Below are 21,040 nucleotides of genomic sequence, written 5' to 3'. Positions count from 1 at the left end.
AGACCTTAGCACTTAGCAGTGCACAGTATATCCCACCTTGTGGTGAAGCCACAAAGAGGAGACAAGTGACGATGTGTGAATTACATCAGGGCATTTGCAGGTGAAATATGAAATAAGAGCAGTGGTGGCATATGTGAAGTGCAGAGAAACCCTGCTTCTCAGGGGTAGAGACAGGCCTGAGCAGTAAGGCAAGTGGCGAAGTCTGTCTTAATTGCCCACAGGGTGTCGTAGTGGCATTGGAGATGCTTAACAAGAATGCCTGTTCTGGAAGGAAACTCTTCCCCCGACACAACATCCCCTTGACTCCATGGGGTTTTCAGACAGGCAGATATTTCCTCTACACCCCTTGGTTCTGATCCATATCAGTTCAAGATCTTTTCCTTCTCAATTAAAGAAACAACAAAGAAAAACCTAAACCCAATAAAACCCCACCTAGGTCACAAATAAAATGTTAACAGTTCTCTTCATGCATTTTCCTTCTTAACAAACACTTTTGCTGATCTTAACTGGAATGACATTTTCTAAGAGGATGTGAATAAGTTTATTCAGCCCACCAGGTGGCAGGATTAAAAAGTACCAACAGAATTTAGGAGCAGCTTAATCCCATTAAATGCAGTGATAGCAAAATAAAGTGTTGGAGAGGACAGGGACAGACGCTGCAGCACTAGCTGCAACATCATTCTCCAATACAGCTGGGCAGCAGGATTATATTCCCAGTGAAATTACAACAATAAAAGCTCAAAGATTAAATAAAATTCAAGAACCAAGAATTAGAATAAATAATTAGGGAATTAATGGGTCTGTTTAGATTAAGATCCTCCTCTTCCTCTTGTGCAAAACTCTTTCTGAGGAATTCACAATGCTCCAAATAAAAAAAAAATGTCACAGGAAGATTCTTAGTGAGCGTTAAGATTTCAGCAGCTATGGGGTCAAGAAAACATTCAGAGGGAAAGAAAGAAACTCTGAAGACTTATTTACTGTTTTAAATCAAGAAAAATAATTTCAAAGCCTGAAAAGTTCTCAAGACATAAAAATAATTCATTGGAAACTCAGGACATGATTAAAACAGAGGTAGCTTTAATGCTGCTTCAGAATGAAGAATTTAAACTGAAGTTAAAAACATATGGAGATTGGTGTATGTTCATCAATTTAAAACAGTACAGTCTTTAAAACCCGTGTAAACACCATACAGCATCTTGACAGGATCTTTTGAACGTATTTGCTGGACTCAGTCAGCATTTCTTCTGATGCTTCATTTCACCAATTCTATTAACATTACCACATCTTTCATTTGATTCTTCACTAAGTGAAATCAGAGTTGTGAAAGGATTTAAACATCTCTCCTCTGAGTGAGGAAACCCTGCAAAATTAATGAGTAGTTTTTGATTCATCTCACAACAAAATTATGATGGTGATATAATTGATTCTGTGCTGTTCATGTTGCTTCCCAATCTTCTGACTTTAGGCAATGACGTGCGGCTGCTAGGTCATTCACAAGATGAATTTATGTATATTAAAAATAAACTCACTCCAAAGGCCTTTTGAGATCATGGAAATGAGTTAATTTAAGAAATAATAACATGTAGAGAACAGGAAAAAACAAAGCAACCATCTAAAAAAATAAATAGGTGGAAACCAAGGAGAGAACATTTAAAATTAATAGAAACAGTCACACACAAAGTTTTTTCAAATGGTGTGAGAAATGAGGAGAAGAAATAGTTTATATAGAAAAATAATTCTTAAATCTTTGGTAACAATGGATTCTTCAGCTCTTTACAGTACTTGTAATCTAAAAAGTCTTCTATTATTCATATAAGTGTATTTTATAATTTATTTCCTACTGTACTTAACAAAACTTACATAAAGCAGAAATCAAAAGAAAGATATGAAGAAAATGTCTTATCTGAAGAAACAGATATCTGAATTGGGCTCTAAAACATGTTTCTTAATGAGTGTATCTCATTATTCTGCTCACATAATACCAAATTTCCCAGATAAGAAGTTTGTTTTTCCTTGAGATGTTGTATTTTTTCCATCATTTGACTTAGAAGGCATGTCCATAGTAATATATCTAATTTGAAAACCACCAGCAGTCACTGAAGCATCTGTCAAAAACTTCAAGGTCATCACATTGCCTGTGAGAAGACGAAGTTAAAACAAAGGTTACTTTTTTGGGTGGCATGAAAATGTGGTATTTCAGAGGTAATTTTAAAGTGCTCTTTCTTGCTTCCTTCTGAGATCCTTAGAGCAATCCACATGGTTTGTCTACTTCCAAGCTGTGACCCAGGATTATTGAAGTTCCATTAGCTCCATGGAAAACCTGGCAGATTTTCATCAGTTTTCTTTGTCTGCAGAGCCCAGGTGTTGATAAAATTTTGCTGTACCCAGTGCTTTCTGCAAAGCATCTCCTGTTCTTTAGAATGCTGCTCTGCTTCACTCTATCTGTGAAATGTCACACTGTGTGTGTGAGACACGTCTGGTGCCTCACGAATCTCTAGGTGACACAGAGATGAGGTTTCTGTATCACTCTCCCCTGAGCGTTACCTACTCATCTGTACCAAGCCTGTGTAAACTGGGAGATCAGGGTGGCACAGTTCAGCTTTTCTGTTCTCTTTGTGCTGATTACAGCTGTGGGCTGGAGTGCACTAACATGAGTTTCTGCACGAGACTATTCATAGATGGCTTGCACAGGTAGTCCTCATGACTTTTGTGCTACAGCAACTTTGTGACACTTAAGCAAACAAAGGTAAAAGTGGCTTTGATTTCTGTGTGATCAGACCTTGACCTGCTGTTTAAACATACAGGTAGAACAACGTCTAAAACTGGCTTTGGAAGTGTCTTTGCAGTCCTTGTCCTTGAAATGGGAAACCATCACTGCATGAAGACTGCGCACAGAGGTAGGTCTCAGTCACTGATTACAGACCTGCTGCATGAAGACGCCTGCATGAAAACTCCTTAACATTCATTGGTGTACTACCTCTGTAAATCCAGCAGAATGCACCCTGATTATTTTCTAACCAGGCTGTTTTTCTTTTGCATTTATTTAGAAGTAATTGCACTGACAAATGAGCATGATGGCAGTTTTGAACAGCAGTTTATGACTTGCCAGCCAAGAAGCAGAGATTTTGTCTTTGGACCTCTTTACCATATATTATTAGAAAGAAGGGACAAAAGGTGATTTTGGCTGATTTTTTTTTTTTTTTATTTACCATAAAGAGTGCAAATATATATTACCTGTGCTAATGATATCATCTGGCAACTCATCTCCACAAAATCTGGAAAAGAATACAAATGGTCACAACTAAACAACATAGCAAATATGCCATATTCCCTCTACATGGAGACCCACACGGAACAGTAGCTTTCAGGCTGCACTTTCCTTTGGAGCTGTAGCTCATGGGGCTAACTTTGCTATAGGTATTCAGTATATGTAATTCTTCACTACAGGTTAATGCAATTGCCTGAAGAATTTTTGTCATGTCAGGTTTAGGAAAGGGAGAAATGCAGCAAACACTTCAATTTACACAGCAAGTAAATGATGCAGAAGAAATAAAAAGAGCATTTTAACAAGACATTAAGGAAAAGAACAGTGGCTTGATGCTAAGAAACATTGTCAAGAAAAAACATTAAAATTATCTGTAAAAGCAAAGTAAATAGACTATATCCTTGCTTTGCTACACAGGATTTATAGAGAGGATGTGAAAAGTGGCAGGAATTTGGAAGTGGGTTTTATCACTTTTTGTTCTGGACTTCATACCAAAATCTGACTGCTAGAAGACAAGCAAAAATATGACATGGAAGAAAAGCAAGTGAGAACTACGCAAAGAGGAAAACTAAATGTATCAAGAGAGAAGATATATAGCACTTGTTCTGATCTAGTATCGTTAGAAAATATTTTACCTCAATTACATTTTTGCTAAGAGTTTAACACCCCATCTCCCTCCTTTCAGTTAAAGCAAACACAAAATACTAATTGACATTGTTAGGGGTTCTTCCTATAAAATAACATGAGAATTAAGGTAAGAGGCTAAGAAGTCTTGCACCTTTTTTTCATGTAATCTAACAAAGCAGAAAGCTTCAAAGTGCAATTCTCTGAAACCTTTTGTAGGCTTGTGTTAATGACAGTAAAAATAATGACAGTAAAGATAGGTCAGGTACTTTTGCTTGAAGTATTACAGGCATAATAGAGGTGCTAATAGTATGAGGTAGTACAGTTTTCTTGTGAAGTAATGTTCTGGGGGAAAAAACAAATCACTTGATTATTTGCATATTAAAGCTGGGTTTGCTTTACCTGCCCACAAAGCCATTGATATCATCATAGCTATCATAGATTTCCAAGAAATCAGCCATACAAGCAGTGTCGTCTTCAACATCAAACTCAAGAAACTGTAGATGAATACGTTGTCCATACTTTACTCTAATATGCCAGTAGCAAATTTGCTCATTTTCATACTCATTTGGGTAGCCTGGTGACTTAAAAACATGCTTGGAATCTGTGAAAACTCCACCACACTCTTTTCCTAAGAGAAAAAAAAAAAAAAGAGAGAACAATAAAAACATCAAAGTTTAAGTATCCATTGTGGGTATGGCTGTGGTTTAAATCTTTGGCCACTTTGACCCAGCAGATCAGTAGAAAAACACAGAGGGACACCCAGTGTGATAGCACTTTTCATATATTTAAGCACTCAGCAGTCACAAGAAATGTTAGTCATTCCTAGCTTCTGGGAGCAGATATTTTGGAAACAAGAGGAATGATCCAAAACTCACTGAATTCCCAGGAAAAGTTTTCATTGATTTCAGTAGACTTTGGGCCAGAGCCAAGTGTTTTATGTAAGAGGCATTAGGGATTTCTAGTTATGTCAAACTGTAAGCTTTTCAGCTGCACTTGCAAGTCACCCTGACATTCAGTTCCATCCCTTTTTTTTCCTCAAAAACCTCTTGAAAGTGTGTCTTCTACAAAAAAAAGTTATAAAGGCTAATGATCACATACACTGCACCATGTTTCTGTTATTTCTGCACTCTTCAGTCCCTTCAGGATGTCTCCTTTTGGAGGAAAAACCCTCAGTACAGTTTGATTCAGTGGCCATTTGGCCTTTACCAGCTCCCTGACAATGGGACCAACCAATATGGGGACCTCACCCTGCCTGACTTTAGGATTTGCTATTGTTCCCCAAGTTCAGACCCAGAGAACAGAGGGGTACTCTTTAAGGGTGATTTAGGGCACATGACTTGAAGCTTTAAGCTGGAGAGTGTGATTAAGCCTTTCTATTTGTCTAGGATTCCTGCTCCAGATCACTTCTAGGTGAGATGTACATTTCAAACAGTTCCATAAGTTCCTCTTGACATCTTTAGCATCCTAGAGAGAAGCATAGGCTCTGTTCAATCAGAGATTTGTCTTTGTACCCCCAGGCTACTTGTCCCTAACCTGCAGACAACTCTGAGAGGCTTTGTAGTAAGTCAGGCTTTGTGAATACATGTCCTTGTAATGGGAGAGACTCCCTGGTCTGTGACTGTTGGCAGTACTGGTTTCCTTTTGTCCTCTAACCAGTGCACTTCGAAAGCAACTGCCTCTCAGCCCATTGGAGAAGGCTGACAAAGGAGAAAGCCAGGCTGACAGTTTACATGCATTAATAATGAATGAAGTAGTTTTTCTTGCAGTTCTCTTTGTATGCTGAACATCTGGGAGTGTCCCCCGCCCCAGAGAGCTATTTGATTTACAACTACCCAGCTCACATAAACAAGATCAAGCCCTGTGAGCACAAACAGAATGTGCACAGCTGTACAGACGTCATGGACAACTCCATGTTTTGGCTCTGCCAGGCAGGGTAGTACACTTGGAGTAGATGGAGAGCCAAGCAGTGAACAGTTAAGCTTCGCTTTTCTTCTCAGTGCATACTTTTTCTGTCCTATACAAAAAAACATCAAGCTAAACTGAAACAGTGGCTATGCCAGTATTTCAGTCATCTGTAGTGTAGTGAAGGGAGGGGAATGGAGAGGTGTCCCATATCTAGTGAAGCCTTGTCAGTCATGTTCAAACTATGTCTTCAGCTCTGCTTTGGAGATTAGCTTTTCTCCATCTTGTTACACATGTGCACACACGCAAACACACACACAGCACTGCTGGGAGCTGGATCTGTCAGCATTCTTTTTCAAAAGTTGTACTATCTCAGGCTCAAGAAAGGAGGAATAAGGATTAACAGTAAATTTAGTCTGTTTACAGGCAAAGCATCTGGAAATGGTTCCAATGTTAAACACCTCCTATTAGTTATTTGAATTAAAAACGAAAACAAGACTTTTGCACATCTCATTGGAAACATTACTTACCTTTTCTGCCAACAGCAGCATGTCATTACATTTTTAGTTTCTGAAAGGTCTTTGATTAGTCCCTGTCATATATGGAACAATGTGGTGCAGAGACACTGAGCTCCGTGCAAACCAGGTCAGCTATAGGTAGTGACAGAGAGGGCCTGGTGCAAGGCTCCGAATAAGTTTGTCTCAACATGGCCCCCTTCTCAGACAGCAGGTCTATGGCATTGAAGCTAATTAATTCAGAGCCTGGGTGCCTTTGTGCAGCCAGGTAGCATGGCATGTAGACATAACTCCAGACCTGATGAGCAATGGTTTTTTTTTAAACACACCATTTGGGTTGTAGCAGTAGGCATCCCATCTCTCACTTCTGTTGAGGCGGATCCCGTAATCAACAATACCAGTTCTTCCAAAGCCACAGTTGGCTCCAGCTTTTACTATGGGATAACCAACTCTGCCCTTTGCCATCCAGCCAGCAGCACATACATGGAATCCTGCAATGGGGAGAAAATGAAACATGGGTGTGGTACACTGATCCTAGGCAAGAAACGCTGCTTTTTATTCAACTAAGTTGAATAAAAAGCGCATAAATTACTTCTGTGTAACTGGCCTAAAAGAAATTGAACTACAGGAAAGAACATTACTTTGAGAAGGTAATTTTAAATACAGAATATAAAATTTCATTGTGTTCTCCACAATATGATTATTGGGTCTTCATGTGAAAACAAAAATCAAATGCAGATGGACTATATCGTTTCCTGGGTACTGAGTTTTAAGTTCTGTATCAGAATTTGTAATCAGATTACATGTTGGATGAGCAATATCCAATATGTTTGTTGTTTCTCTTTTCAAGTCATACAAATGTAATCATATTGCAAGAGTTTTGAGCAGTAAGTTCTGAGAATGAATAAAATACTACGTACAAGAGACACTTAAGAAAACAAAGAATTTACTTAAAATCCTTCCAAGTTAACCTGAAATGCCTCATGTATTTCTCGCTAAACAAAAAGATCCTGTTAATACATTTTGTGGCTGAGAACTTAAAAACAATAGCCAAAGAATGCGATGTTATTCACTGTCTGGTAGAGACCAATTCAATGTTTTCACCAAGATCAACTGGAACATATTTGTGGCGTCCTAGTACTATGAGCTACTCAGAAGAGACAAAAGCACCCTTTCTACATGTGTGCTAGTGCTGAGAGCCAGCTTCTGACTCAACAACATACCCTGCAAACTTTTAGAGTGGATTATGTTTTCCATTGTTTTCCCAGTGCTCTGAATGGATAGTTTCTTATTAGGAATCAAATAGAAATAGAGTATGCTTCACTTTTCACTACAAGCACACTACTCACCCTCTCTCAGAGCAAATATGGCTGGAAGAAATATTGTGAAAACGTCTTGACTGATATGAAAAGTAGCAATGCACATTTGCTACAAAAGCTCCCTGGGGATAGACGCCTTCCTCTGTAGTCCCAGCAGCACCTAGGAGCTGTAGCTGCGGAGCTGCCATGGCTTCCCAGCTCAGCTAGACAGGTCTCTGCTGGGTGCTACCGGTTCTGCACCCTGTCCTTGGGGGGATGTGTAGCATCTCACGCAGATGTTATACCTGACAGCTCTGTGGGTGGCGCAGTCGTGCTTTGTTACTGAGCGGGGAAACTGTACGCAACTTGAGACAAAATCCAGGGAGTTCACAAGTCTCTCAGTCCCAAAGTTCGTAACATTCATGAAATTACAAGACTGGCAACATTTTGAATGAACACAATGTGGAAAGCAAACAGCTATGGGTTCTTTTCAAACCTATTTTTCTTGCCGCCTCCAGCTGCTGATACGTGGCTAGATGTCCACCCTCGTATTCACAGACTGCTTTTGCTTCTGCATAGGTAAGCTGGTACTTCCCAGAGCGTGACTCCCTGTGATACACTCCGGCAGCTCGTTCTGTGTGATATAAGCGAGACATGATGTTTAGATTAACAAGACCTTAGAGCAGTCCCCCAGTATCTAAAGGGACAACAAGAAAGCTGGAGAGGGACTTTTAAAAAGAGTAGGTTGTGATAGGACAAGGGGGGATGGTTTTAAACTGTCAGAGGGGAGATTTAGGTTAGATATTAGGAAGAAGTTCTTCACTGTGAGGGTGGTGAGGCACTGGCAGAGGCTGCCCAGAGAAGCTATGGCTGCCCCATCCCTAGCAGTGTTCAAGGCCAGGCTGACGGAGCTTTGAGCAATCTGGTTTAGTGGAAGGTGTCCCTGTCTGTGGCAGAGGGCTTGGAACTAGCTGATCTTTAAGGTCCCTTCCAACCCACACCATTTCCTGATTCTATGATTCTATGATTTCAGTATTGTATCTCAGCTGACCCACCTTCTAGTGTGCTCTCACCACCTATGGCAGTGTCCCCAAGACCTGTGTTTTGGGCAACTGTCCAGGTGAGAAGAGAAACAAAATGTTCAGCTAGTAGCTGTGCCACTTAGAAAATGTCAGGAAAATATGACTCTCCCAGCCCAAAGGCATGTTTTTGTAACCCAAAGGTACGGTTTTGTTTGGGAGAAGTTTTGAACAACAGAGCTAGTCAGAGGTTGGCGAGTTTTTGAACAACAAAAAATCAACAAAAGCAGTGAAGGACTCCCCTAGGAGTATGCAGAAAGCAGTAGTTATGGGAACAATCAGCTGGTGTCAGCATCACTAGGTCTGTGTATCAAATCTGGCTCAGGGGGAGCTCCTTCTGGATTGCTATCACAGCATACTTTTGGATGTAACTTTTAGTGTCTTTGTAAGATGAATCAGAGCTTTGTTTTGAATCTCCAGAGAAGTTAAATCAGAGCTACTTGGATAGAGGAGAGGCAGAAATTAAAGGGAATAAAAATGTGAAGTAAAAATATCTGAGCTTGTGTCACAAAGGGCAGTACCAGAACAATTGCTGGCTGACATTTTTGCTGTGCAGAAAATTAATGGACTTTCTTCATTATCTTTTTCTTTGCTGTTTCAAGTACAATATAAAGCAGCTTTCCAGGGAAACCTAGAAACTGTCAGTACAAATATACAAGTTTTATAATCTTTTTATGTTGCGCTTGTCTGATGCCATATGTACAGAAATCTGTCTTGGAGCCAATCTGCACATCTGATCTGAACATCAGTTTTGTTTAAATCTTTCTTATATTTAGTATAATCTGAGAAATGGCTGGCTGTAGCTGCCACTAGCCAATGTGACTGAAAAAAGACTCAAAGCAGGAAACATTTGTTACAGTAGTTATTTGTACCATGGGGGAGGGGAAGAAAGCCTTTTCTAGGACATGCATAGTCAGTAGTTTTGGCTAGGTGAGGGTATTTTTTGCAAAAACATGGTCACCACTGAATTGTGGTTAGCAATGGTGAGATCCTTTATTAGATACAGAATGATGTTTGCCAGTGTAGTTTTTGGACCCGCAGTCACTGGCCTGGTGCCCAGGGAAGCAAATGATATTGCTGACTGTAGTCTCAGAAGACTATGAGAAGAAAAGAGCCGCTTTCTATAACATCACTGGGAATGTTACTGGCATGGGCATGAGATAACATATATTAATTCCATGGAAAAATCTTCCCAAAGAAGCCAGTTCCATTGCAAAGAAAAGTCACAGGTTCATAGAATCACAGAATGTTTGCTGGAAGGGACTTTAAAGATCATCCAGTTCCAAGCCCCCTGCCACAGGCAGGGACACCTTCCACTAGACCAGGTTGCTCAAAGCCCCATCCAACCTGACCTTGAGCACTGCCAGGGATGGGGCAGCCACAGCTTCTCTGGGCAACCTGTGCCAGGGCCTCAGCACCCTCACAGGGAAGAATTTTTTCCTAATATCTAATCTAAATTTACTTTCTTTCAGTTTAAAGCCATGCTATATTAAAAAAAAAATCTATTTTAATTAAAAATTTATTAAGAGGAAGTACTATTTTTCATTCACTCAGTAGTCTATCATGTATAACCTGATAAATTCATACAATGTTTCTTTACACGATGATTATATTGGGTTCAGTATGCATGAATTGGAAATCTCAGTATTGCAGGAAATAGCACAGCTTTTAGTCTCACTGCACATTCAGGAGACAGCCTGGCATTGACATTATTGATCACTGCAGCACACAGCAGCCCTTGGAATTAGCTGAGCTGCCCCACTACACTGAGTCAAAAGGAAGGGGCAGCTGAATTCTAAGATTTGCCACCTTTACAAAGGTGACCAGTCACAGCCAAACCAAGACCTGTCTTCTAGCTTATTGTCAGTGATGCTTGCTGATAAAAGCCCCCATCTCTCGCACCTTTGCAAGACTCATCCTGTTCCTTCCCTGGAACTGCTGCTGGAGCTACCTCCAGGGATTTGGGGGAAATCACCCCTCCTTGGACTTGTTGCTCTTGGAGCTGACATTAAAATCTTACTATCTTCAGTTCTACTGACTTTTCACCTGGCAATGTTGTTTTTAAATCTTATTCCTCAAAAGGTATTTACCCCCACTTACTGACAGTAATAGGTCACTACAGACAGGTATCATGTTTTTTGGAATATTGCTGGAAAGATCTGCTCTTCACAGTTTCTGCAAGAGCTGCTCTAACAACAGCAGCACCACTGAGTCTTCACACAACACCTTGGTGGGTTGTGTTGTCCTGCTGAGAGCAATCACCAATCTGTATCCCTGTTACTCCTTTGTAACATAACAAAAGCAGTCTTTGGGAAGATGGACCACACACATGTATGCTACCAAGCTTGGTGATTTGGTGATGGCTCAGTGTGTCACAGTTTAATGATATGGTATTCCCTGACAGTATACTGTAATTAACTGATTAGATCTTTCACCAGCATTTTCCCCTCCTTTTTAATTACATTAGGGGATATGCCAAAAGATAAACTGCACCAGCAAAACCAGACCTAGGTCAAAGCGTTTTATGTGTTAACTGTTAATATATATGTACATGTCTATCTATCTGTATGTATATATATAAATCTGTACACATATTCACAGTCAAATTTGAACACAAACACACACAAACACGCAAATGACTGATGGTCTTTATGAAGACAATACCATGGCTATGGGTTAAAAACTCCATGAAGTTTTGTTTTTACTTGAAAGTCCAAGCACATGCCTACACTTGTAACTGTGTCCTGTTCAAATACCATGGGGCCAGCACTACAGAGCGGGACGTGCCCCAGCTTCAGCTGGGCATCTGCTCTGACGGAGGATTCTGCTTGAAGACTGCTCTCTTTACCTGACCTGCCTGAAATCTCCTCTTCCTGGACAACAGTGGGAACTTCCAGCAAAGTTCTTTTCCTCTTTGCCTGAAACCCCTGTTCTGTCAGGGCTTTCTCCACTCACTTTTCTTCTTTGGTTCTTACTCAAAAGGTCACAGGCTCCATGACTGACAGGACATGTTTCTTCCAACTCAGGTTTCTTAAGATCTCTCCTTGAAGCCCAGAGACAGTGGGATCCTGCAAGGCCAGTGACCCTCTACTCACCCACAGCAGTAGGAGATGGTAAAACATAGCCAATCTTTTCTGCACAAACACAACAAGCATAAAATTTGGCCTAGTAAAGTACCCTGAATATGCATGACACAAACACTAAATGCTAAATAAAAATAAATATTTTACTTCTAAGCAGAGGAGGGCTGTGTAGAGTTACTGGCGTGGGCCCCCGCTGACGTGCACAGTCATACTTAGAGTACTCTGCCAAATGGGGTAGGTATGGCCCCTAAACCACTCTAACATATGGTGTGCCAACACTGAGGAAATTCAGGACACAAAGAGAGCAGTTGCTCTCCTGGGAAGCCTACTTTGTGGTTCTGAGAACTGGCACTCAGAAAAGCGTATGAGCATATTTGGGCAATCCTCTCATCAGTTCACAATAAACCCTTGGTTATAATGTGCTTGTCTCAAAAAGCGAGCAACTATAAAATTCCATTCACATAAGAACAACATTAACAAGAAGGTGATCCAGTCAGCTGCAGCAGGCCTGCATGCTTACCGAGAAAACAAAAGATGTTTTGTAATGAGAGAAGGAAAAAGACATGAGCATTTCTAGACTGCCAGTAATTCAAGATTTTTTATTTGTGCTGATGATTTGTTGAGGAATAAAGGAAAAATGGAAAACTCCCTTCATTTTCAGTTTGGCCTTTGATAGTGCTTTATCAGAAGAAGAGGAGATAAGCAAAGCTCAGATGTCACTGCACATTCCTAGGTTTTATTCAAGGGAACAGGGGTTCTTGCTTTAATGCCTGTGCATCATGAGTATGAGACTGCAGTTACTTGTTTTACAGTTCAAGTTACACTGGCTTTTTTAAAATACAAAGATGCATATATTGGATGTCTGGGATTTTGCCTAATTTTTCTTCACTTATATACAATGTTACTGAATGCCACATGTAATTTAATTAACTGGATTTTGAGGTTTGTTTCAATGACTTTATTGCTGTAGTTATACTAGATGGTGCATTCCTAAAGGAGCTTCAACAGAGTCCTGGAGACAAGAGTGGTTATTTCAAGGTCGAAAACTGTGGTTCCAGATTTTGCATGTGTTTGTTTATTTAGAGAATATCACTAATTTTACTCCATGGTTTATTTTTATTTACTCACATGGTAAATGCTAAAGGCCTAGCAAACCAGCATTTTATTATGTATTCCAGTTAACACTCTGTTTATTCATTTTAAAGAATAAGGTTTTTTTTTCCTTCAAATTGACTTCAGATCATGAAACTGCTTAAATGTTCACTGTTATCACAAATTCTTGTGTATGTTGTAGCAGTCCCTAAGCGCCTCATACAGGGTGGCTGGCACTATGCTGGAGTACGCCTTAGAAGACCACTGTCTGGCTGAGATAAAAACTGTGTCAGAGAATGGGAGAATGGTTAAACCACTGACAGGACTTGTGCATGGCCACATGCTGTTCTCTTGTGCAGAGACAGTCTTTGCAAGGGTACAGGTAAACAAGGGGACTGACTCAGCAAGCTCCTTTGCTCTTCACTCTGACCACAGTCCTTTGGTATGGGAATACCCATCACAGCTTGTATAAAATTCACCTCCTCTGCCACTACCATCGGGGCCTAACACAGCCTCAGTCCTACCTATCTGCTGTGTCTCCTTCCTGTTAAGTCCAGCCAAGAATACAAGCTTTGCTTGTTTCTCACACAAGCCTCTTTTCTGTCACTCTTTCTTTGAATGGCAGCCACTTGAGGTGATGCATGAAGCTGTCCTGCCTTGGAGCTCTCCCCAGACTGAGCACCTTTAGCAACTACATGAAACAGCAGGCATGTTCCAAGTTCAGAAGGAAAGAGAAGTCATTAAAACTGTGCAGTCAAATGGAAAAAAAATATAGATCACATCTCCTAATCATCTGGTTTACATGGTCCTCCGAGAAGGGACCAGAGTCATGTGGCTGCTGCACCAGCTAATAAAGCATGGCCCCAATCCCCCATGAAACATCTGAGCACAACAGAAATGGGTACCAGCTACAGGAATTCCTCAAAGCCCTTAAAGAAACACACAACATTCTAGAGAGGATAAAGGAGTTCTTATGCATTTGTCTATAAAACAGAGCGCTCAGTGTGTGCTTATGTTTTGGCATTCTTTATGTGGCCATATTCTGAATGTGTTTTTCTGTTGTATTGGATAATTATAAGGATCTATAAAAAAACCTCTAAGAGCTATTTAAACCCACCTCAGGTAAAAGAAACTGTTCCCCCAGCATTTTCTGTAGCACTTTTGAAATCTTCTCCACTGTTTAATGATGTGAACAAACCAACGGCCAAAGCACATACATTGCTGTACTTTTCTAGAAACCTAAGAAATATTAGCACTATTATTTCCAGACCATTTAGTTTCATATGTAGGACCCCAGGCATTTGAAGTATGTTCATGCAGAAAGTAATTAATTCCTTTGCCAAATGTTTCTTTTCATACTCGTTTTCCTTCATTAAAAACAACTGTTATTTAACACTGTTTTCACTTTACCTCATGCTGTAAGAAAATGCATTCAGATGAAATATTCCATACCTACTTTTTCCTGCACTTCAGAGAAATAATACAAATAGTAAGCTCAAAAGGACAGAACTCACAGTCACTACTCAGATAAAACGATCACGTTTCAGTGCAGGATTTTGCTAATATTAATGTGTGTCTCAAGTTTGTATTGCTAGGTGCTCATCTCTATACTGTTAGACAAACAGTGACTTTTGCAGCAAAACACTCATGATTAAATTATTTCTTACCTAACCAAATGGAGTTATGCAGCACTCCGTCCTTGAATCCCCATGCTTGAGCCTTGTCCCACAGCAGGGCAGAAAAGAAAATTAGTGCAATCATCTCTTCTGAACTATTAGGCTGTAAATATTTCCTGTTAAAACACTCAGGGTAAACTCTGCTAGCAGCTGGCTAGATCCTATTGGAACATCTGGTAGCCAGATCTTAAATAGTGCTTTCAGCTGTGAGGTCAGCAAGGCTGCTCCAATTGTGCTTGCTGTAGTATTATTACACAATTAAATGAGATGTCTGCAGTCGTCCATGTGACTCACTTTTGGCTTTCTTGATTCCCAGTGTGTCCAAGAAACTGTTTTAGCCCTCACTACGGCAGCACACATGAACACTTTTCAAGCCAAAGTCTGTTCATTCTTCAGCTCTTGCTGTCTTCAAATTCCATAAAACAATAAAACCAATAACCAGTCTATCTGCTTATAGTGTTTCAAGTCACACCATTTACAGGACTGAAGGGAATCACACATACTACCTCTCATGATCATTTAAACATTCTGTTCTTTCATACATAACTTGAATTTAATTTCACAGTGACCTGATCAATGAAAAAATGTAAGGAGAGTATTTTGTATTGGCTATTTGAAATCAGTTTCCCTACACAGAATCTGTAATTGGATCTGTAATCAGCATAAAACTGCAAGTGTCAAAAACAGATGCTCTTTGTTCTGCAAGTGGGAAATAAAGCTAAAATCTTCCCCTTGAAACCACAGTTTAAAATCTGATTCATAGCGTGACAGCTGTCTTCTTGTCTTCCCTTCTGGCTGAAAGTGAATAGTGCAGCTGCTCCTTGCGGATGAGTGGGAGAGTAGAAAGGGGGAAAGATGAGAGGATGGAAAATGGTCTGGTGCTCCACACTCCTGAGCAGCCATTGGAAGACTCTGCTCTCCAGTTCTGATAACACTGGTAACTTGTGAGTCAGGAGTTATAGAAAAAGATGTGCTCATGAGCATGAACAACCATATGAAAGTAGATGAAAGGAAAGGGTGGACGACTCTGTGCCTACTCAAGAATATTTTACATTGATGACTTGTACCAATGAGGAAGATATTTTTCATCACTCAGGTCTTAATGTAAAAAGATGAATGCCTGGCTATAGTGTGTACACAGACACACGCACGTATTCCTCCCAGCTACCACTCAGGCAGATGTTGAAGGGGAGAGCTGTTGAGAAACAGAGCTGAGGGCGAGCCCTTTCCCTGCACCAGAGTAGCAAGGCACCTTCCACCAAAACACCAATGTCTTGACCTGTCCCTCTTCAGCACTCACTGATGAGATCGAACCCATTCTTCTAATAAAGTTCCCCTGTGTGTGCATTCCTGTTGTGCACACCCACGCCTTAACCGTTTGAGTTTGAACCTTCAGTGTGCAGTGGTAGATATACAACATATACATGTCTTCTTGGTCCTGACAAAGCTCATGCACACTCTGATGTCAAGGCCTGGCACTGAGACTTTCTGCTCAGGTGTCCCCCACAGGAAGCCGATGACAGCCTCCTGGCTCCCTCTGCCCACCCTGGGACATTCAGGGCACTGTGGGCAATTGTCCTCTTTCCTGCTGTGCAAGTGAGCTATAACAAAGCAGGATGCTGGGACCAGGAATACTGCCTGCCGGTTTGTCTACCAGTCTCCACCACACTGATCGCCCCACCATACTGCTTGTCCCACAACACTTTACAGCTTCTCTGTCAGCAAAACAAGAAAGCACTGCAGAGAGGTATCTCATTGCACAGAGGCAGGAGCCCTACTCTGATTATTCTTTCTAGATTTGAGGGTTGGTGCTATATCCATACTTGTTTTCTCCTTTAATACCCAACAGATACAAGTCCAAGTTAATTCAGCTTCATCCTCTGACAGCATATTGGTCACAGTCTGTTGCTTTCTAAACACTGACATCCAAGACATCTATCTGAGGTTATCTGGGATGAGTTGTGAAGATGGCAGTATAAACTTTTGGGGTGGTGGTGAACGGAGGAGACAGTGGTGAGTGTGTTGCTCTGGAACATTCATTTTCTGTTAGCTGAAGGAGACTGGCACTCAGCCTTTGCTGCTTTGGAGCTGTGACACATTCATATCTTTTGGGAACCTAGAAACAATAAAGAGGCATGAGAAAAGGAACGGAAACCAAAGGAAAGTTTCAACAGCAATATTATTGACTGGTAAACTAAGAAGACAAATTACTGATTCAGATGAATCAGTAGAATCAGAATCCTCTTTGATGCTAAAATTTCTTCTTCTGAAAGAAGTCTGATGTGAATGCCCTTCTCTGCACAGGGCAACTTTCCTCTCTGACATTCCATGCAAATCCCACTGGATGATATTGCAACATGAGTTGATATTGTAATGATCTTAACATCAGAGAGAGGTGTCTATGCCAAAGGGAATTGTTCCATTCTCTGGTAGGAGGGTGCCAATCCCACAAGATCACAAAAATGTCTTTATAATGACTAACTCATAAAGATCAAGGAGTGTGTACCAACTTGGAGATAATTTGTAATAGAAAAGCATACTTGAGAAAGCACTCTTGAGAAAGACACTCATGCAACAATGAATAAAAAATATTATTTTACTGAAGTTAACTGTTAATGGTGAAAGGCCTCTGTTAGAAAAAGCACCTTGATAAGTAAAGGACATAAAATAGCAAACAGTTCTAATCATGGCAGTATCTGAGAACATCTCTTAATATATACAAGGGCTACTGTTTGAACAAATGCATACCTCCTTGGAGGAAGAACGTTGGCTGTTAATATGTCCAAAGACATACAATGGCTTATGAAGCACAGAATAACTGAGGCTGTAAGGCATCACAGGTCATCATCCAGTCTTGAACTCAGGATTCAGATGTCTATCATCATCTCCTCTAAACAATTCCTCAAATTAATTAACTTCATCTTTGTTGGACAGTAAAAAAAGCTCTGCAGTGTTCAGCACATGTTTTATAGTGAAGAGTAATTGGATATGGTCAATTTTGATACTTCAGGAAACAATGAAATGTTTGCTGTTGTGTAGCATTAACATTAGACGAATGCTCCAGACTGAGCCTATGGGTAAGCCTGTGGAACTTGAAGTGACAATAAAGTAACATTCAGACCTACACATCTGCCTCCCAAGTGAGCTGGAAAGGAAAGTTTTCATCTGCAAATCCAGGCAGAACCTCTCACCAACAAGAAGGTATTCCACAGCTGTACACGGGCACTTCAAGACATTCATCTGACAGTATTTTCTGAAGTTTCTTCCAAGTTTTTCCACATTTAAATATAATCCAGAAAAATCTTACATAAACTGGAGGGAAGGGCTTTCCTTAACTCTTTCCATACTTACCTATGTAAGAAATGCTGTTTGAAAGTTGTCCTGTGGCTTTGACCAGCATTCAAAATGAACACCTATGTTAGTAGTTCCCAAACCATGGTGTGAAACCCACAGTGATGTAACACTAATTTCAATGGCAGAGAGAAAAAACAGTCCAGTAGCTTAATGGATAAGCCAAGGATGATAACAACAGTAATGTATGTGGGTCACGAATCTCCTTTGCATTAATTTAAACATTAAGCACCTAAATTTTCATTATTCTTCTATTTATAAGTGAATGAAACCAGTGAAAATATTATCGTTTTCATAGCCTAAGATTCATGTATTACTATCGATGATATAGACTATATTACAATCATATTGTTTATAGCTTTGAGAACGATACCAAGAACGGTGTATTTAAATGTAAAAGCATGCAGGAGAAGGCCTTTCATTTGGAGTTTTTTTGCAAGAAGCTGTAATCTCCTTCAAAAAATTACTTGGTGGGAAGTGTAACAAAGAAAGAAGTGCTGGAAAGAGGTAGTGAAAGAATGTCTAAGTTTTTCTAATGAGAAAAAACTAAAATAGCCAATGTAAAAGGGGGGAAAGGGGCCTATAAGGATGCCATGGTGGGACTCTTCATCAGGGACTGTAGTGGTAGAACATGGTGTGGTGGTTTCAAACTTAGACACAGGAAGTTCAGATTAGGTATAAGGAGGAAGTTCTTTAACGTGAGGGTGGTGATGCACTGGAATGGGCTGCCCAGGGAAGCTGTGAATGCTCCATCCCTGGTGGTGTTCAAGGCCAGGCTGGACAGAGCCTTGGGTGACATGGTTTAGTGTGAGGTGTCCCTGCCCATGGCAGGGGGGTTGGAACTAGATGATCTTAAGGTCCTTTCCAACCCTAACTGTTCTATGATTCTATGATTCTAATCTGACACCACTGGCTGAATTTACACTGTGGGAAACCAGAAAATAGAAGGGCTGTTCAACCTACAGAAAGGAAAAAGCTAGCCCAACAACAATATCATCCCATCCTATCTTATCCCATCCCATGTTATCCCATCCCATCCTGTACAGAGTTACATTTAGGCTGAAAAGCAGAAGGCATTTTTAAACCAGAATTCCAGGAATGTTTTAGAACAGCCAAACAGACAGAACACCAAACTTATTTTGAGATGACATTTGAGGAGAAGCTTGGAATGGGTGTTCTTTGAAAGAAGGCCACTTCCAGTGCTATCTTGTTTCTTATTTCATTTTAAACAATTTTCCTTGTATTTAAACTTTTTTTGTTGTTTATTTGGTTGCTTTTTCCCAATGAAATGAATTGTCAAAGAACAAGCTGACGAATTGTCCCACACCCCGAGATCTCCATGGAGAGCTTAAGAGCCATCAGATCCCAAACGTATCACATATGGCAGAAATAATTACACCTAAATTACTTCTGGCAGATACTTGTGTAGACTGTATGAACCTGCAGTGGTGGCAATTCCACAGCCTCTTGGTGCTTAACTTTATAACATTTTAACTACCTACCTTAACCAAAACATCTTGCATTAACTAAAATCTTTCCTGCTGCACCTTCAGCCTATTTCTTCTTTCTGCTTCAGCAGACCAAAGTAAGGGCTTCTTTACTGCCTCTTAGTAGCAGGAAAGTTATGTTAAACTGTTACTGTATCGTGCTTCAGGTCTCTCCTTAAAAATAAACAGGCTGTTCTTTTCATCTTTCCTGTAGGTCACATTTTCTAGACTCTTGATCATTCTTGTTCCTCTCCCCAGTACTCTTTCCAGGTGGCCTGCATCCTTCTTGAAGTGTCATGCCAAAATTAAACAGTACTCCAGCAAAAGACTCCACAGTGTCAGATAGCTCAGAATTATGTCATATATATTCCAGACGATATTTTGGTTTACAAAAAATTAGTTTGGCATTTGCTCTTTGTGAAATTTCCTTTAAAAATAACAGGACAGGATTTTAAAATACGTATTTTAAAATACCTGATGAATTTACGAAACAGGTTTTCTAAATTGTCACACATTTGTTGTACTTGAAGGGAAGGCAGAAGGAATTTCTGATGAAATTTCCTAACTTTTCCTGTCCCCTGTGTGTTCCAGATGATGCAATTTTAGAGGAATTTTATAATGTGAGAACTTATTTGGCCAATGATTATACTATTTATTGTCACAGTGTTAAGTTAATCTTTAGAAGGCATTTTGTCTTAGAATTAAATATTTTAAAACTGACTCTCTTTTGTCTTATAGTCTAATTCGCATTGGAAGCAGGGTCCATTTTTATCAGCAACATCAATGAGATAAGAATCATCCAATCTCTGTAATGGAACTTTAGGTAAAAAAAATAATAAATAGAAAACTTCATATAAAAGTAGAACAAACCAAAACCATTCAGGATTATTAAGAGCAGATGTTAGAAGAATATAATGGATTCACTTATAAAAAATCTGGGCATTCGCCAAGTTAAACTATTTGTCAGTTTAAGTCCTCTACTGAAATAAATATATAAAGTCCTAAATAGTTGAACCTATCAAAATTAAAAATACATAGAGATACAAAATTTACAAGTGTCTCACAGATGTTCTTGTATGGTTAAATTTTTAAACTACAAAAATATATTAAACACATCACAAAATGTTGTAAGCACAGTTTTTAGAACATGATACTGAAAAGTGGGAATATGGTAGGGGGATGCCAAGACAAACTGGCTCCAAAGATTGCCAAGAAACTACTAAAAGGAAAAATAACTTGCAACTTTAGCCATTGCAAAGCAAACTCCAAGAATTTTGGAGGTGTTTGTAAAAATATTAAAATTCGATTGCACAATTAATTTATGCAAAGAATCAGATGTACAGAATTTAGGTCCTTAGGATCTTGAGTTTTGTTCTCTGAATAGTAGAAAACAAACAGCCAGTGGATTAAAAAACATGACCCAGGCCTTTTTCTTCCAGTGCTCATAGAATAATGCTTTTCTCATCCCCTTGGATAGAAGGAGTATTTAATTTTCTAGCCAAAGTGGAGCAGCTTTAAAGGGAAACACCAAGAGAGAGTTACCCCAAAACAGCTATGGACTGCTGACTGGCACATGCCGTTCAAATCACTAGTAACCATTCAAACACATGGGGACAATTTTTGCAAGAAAGACTTCGTGTTCAAGAAGTTTGAGGAAATAAACAC

The 21,040-nt window shown here is 39.8% G+C and overlaps 1 protein-coding gene across 1 annotated transcript; it reads right to left on the bottom strand.

The window, feature by feature from the left end:
- Positions 1–1,055: 1,055 nt before the first annotated feature.
- TNFAIP6 (TNF alpha induced protein 6) lies at positions 1,056–15,492 on the bottom strand. The gene is made up of 6 exons (XM_061445561.1): positions 14,529–15,492; positions 8,104–8,241; positions 6,639–6,800; positions 4,292–4,520; positions 3,235–3,275; positions 1,056–2,135 (listed from the first exon to the last, which is right to left on the bottom strand). The coding sequence occupies exons 1-6, from the start codon at positions 14,620–14,622 to the stop codon at positions 1,972–1,974; spliced, it is 828 nt and encodes a 275-aa protein (XP_061301545.1). The 5' UTR covers positions 14,623–15,492; the 3' UTR covers positions 1,056–1,971.
- Positions 15,493–21,040: the final 5,548 nt, after the last annotated feature.

The sequence above is a fragment of the Pezoporus flaviventris genome, unplaced genomic scaffold, assembly GCF_033815535.1.
Source record: "Pezoporus flaviventris isolate CSIRO_AGI_PZ_B2104156 unplaced genomic scaffold, CSIRO_AGI_Pfla_v1 ptg000001l, whole genome shotgun sequence".
Classification (NCBI taxonomy): Eukaryota; Metazoa; Chordata; class Aves; order Psittaciformes; family Psittacidae; genus Pezoporus; species Pezoporus flaviventris.
The sequence above is the reverse complement of the archived record's forward strand: the minus strand, read 5'-3'. Positions and strand labels throughout refer to the sequence as shown.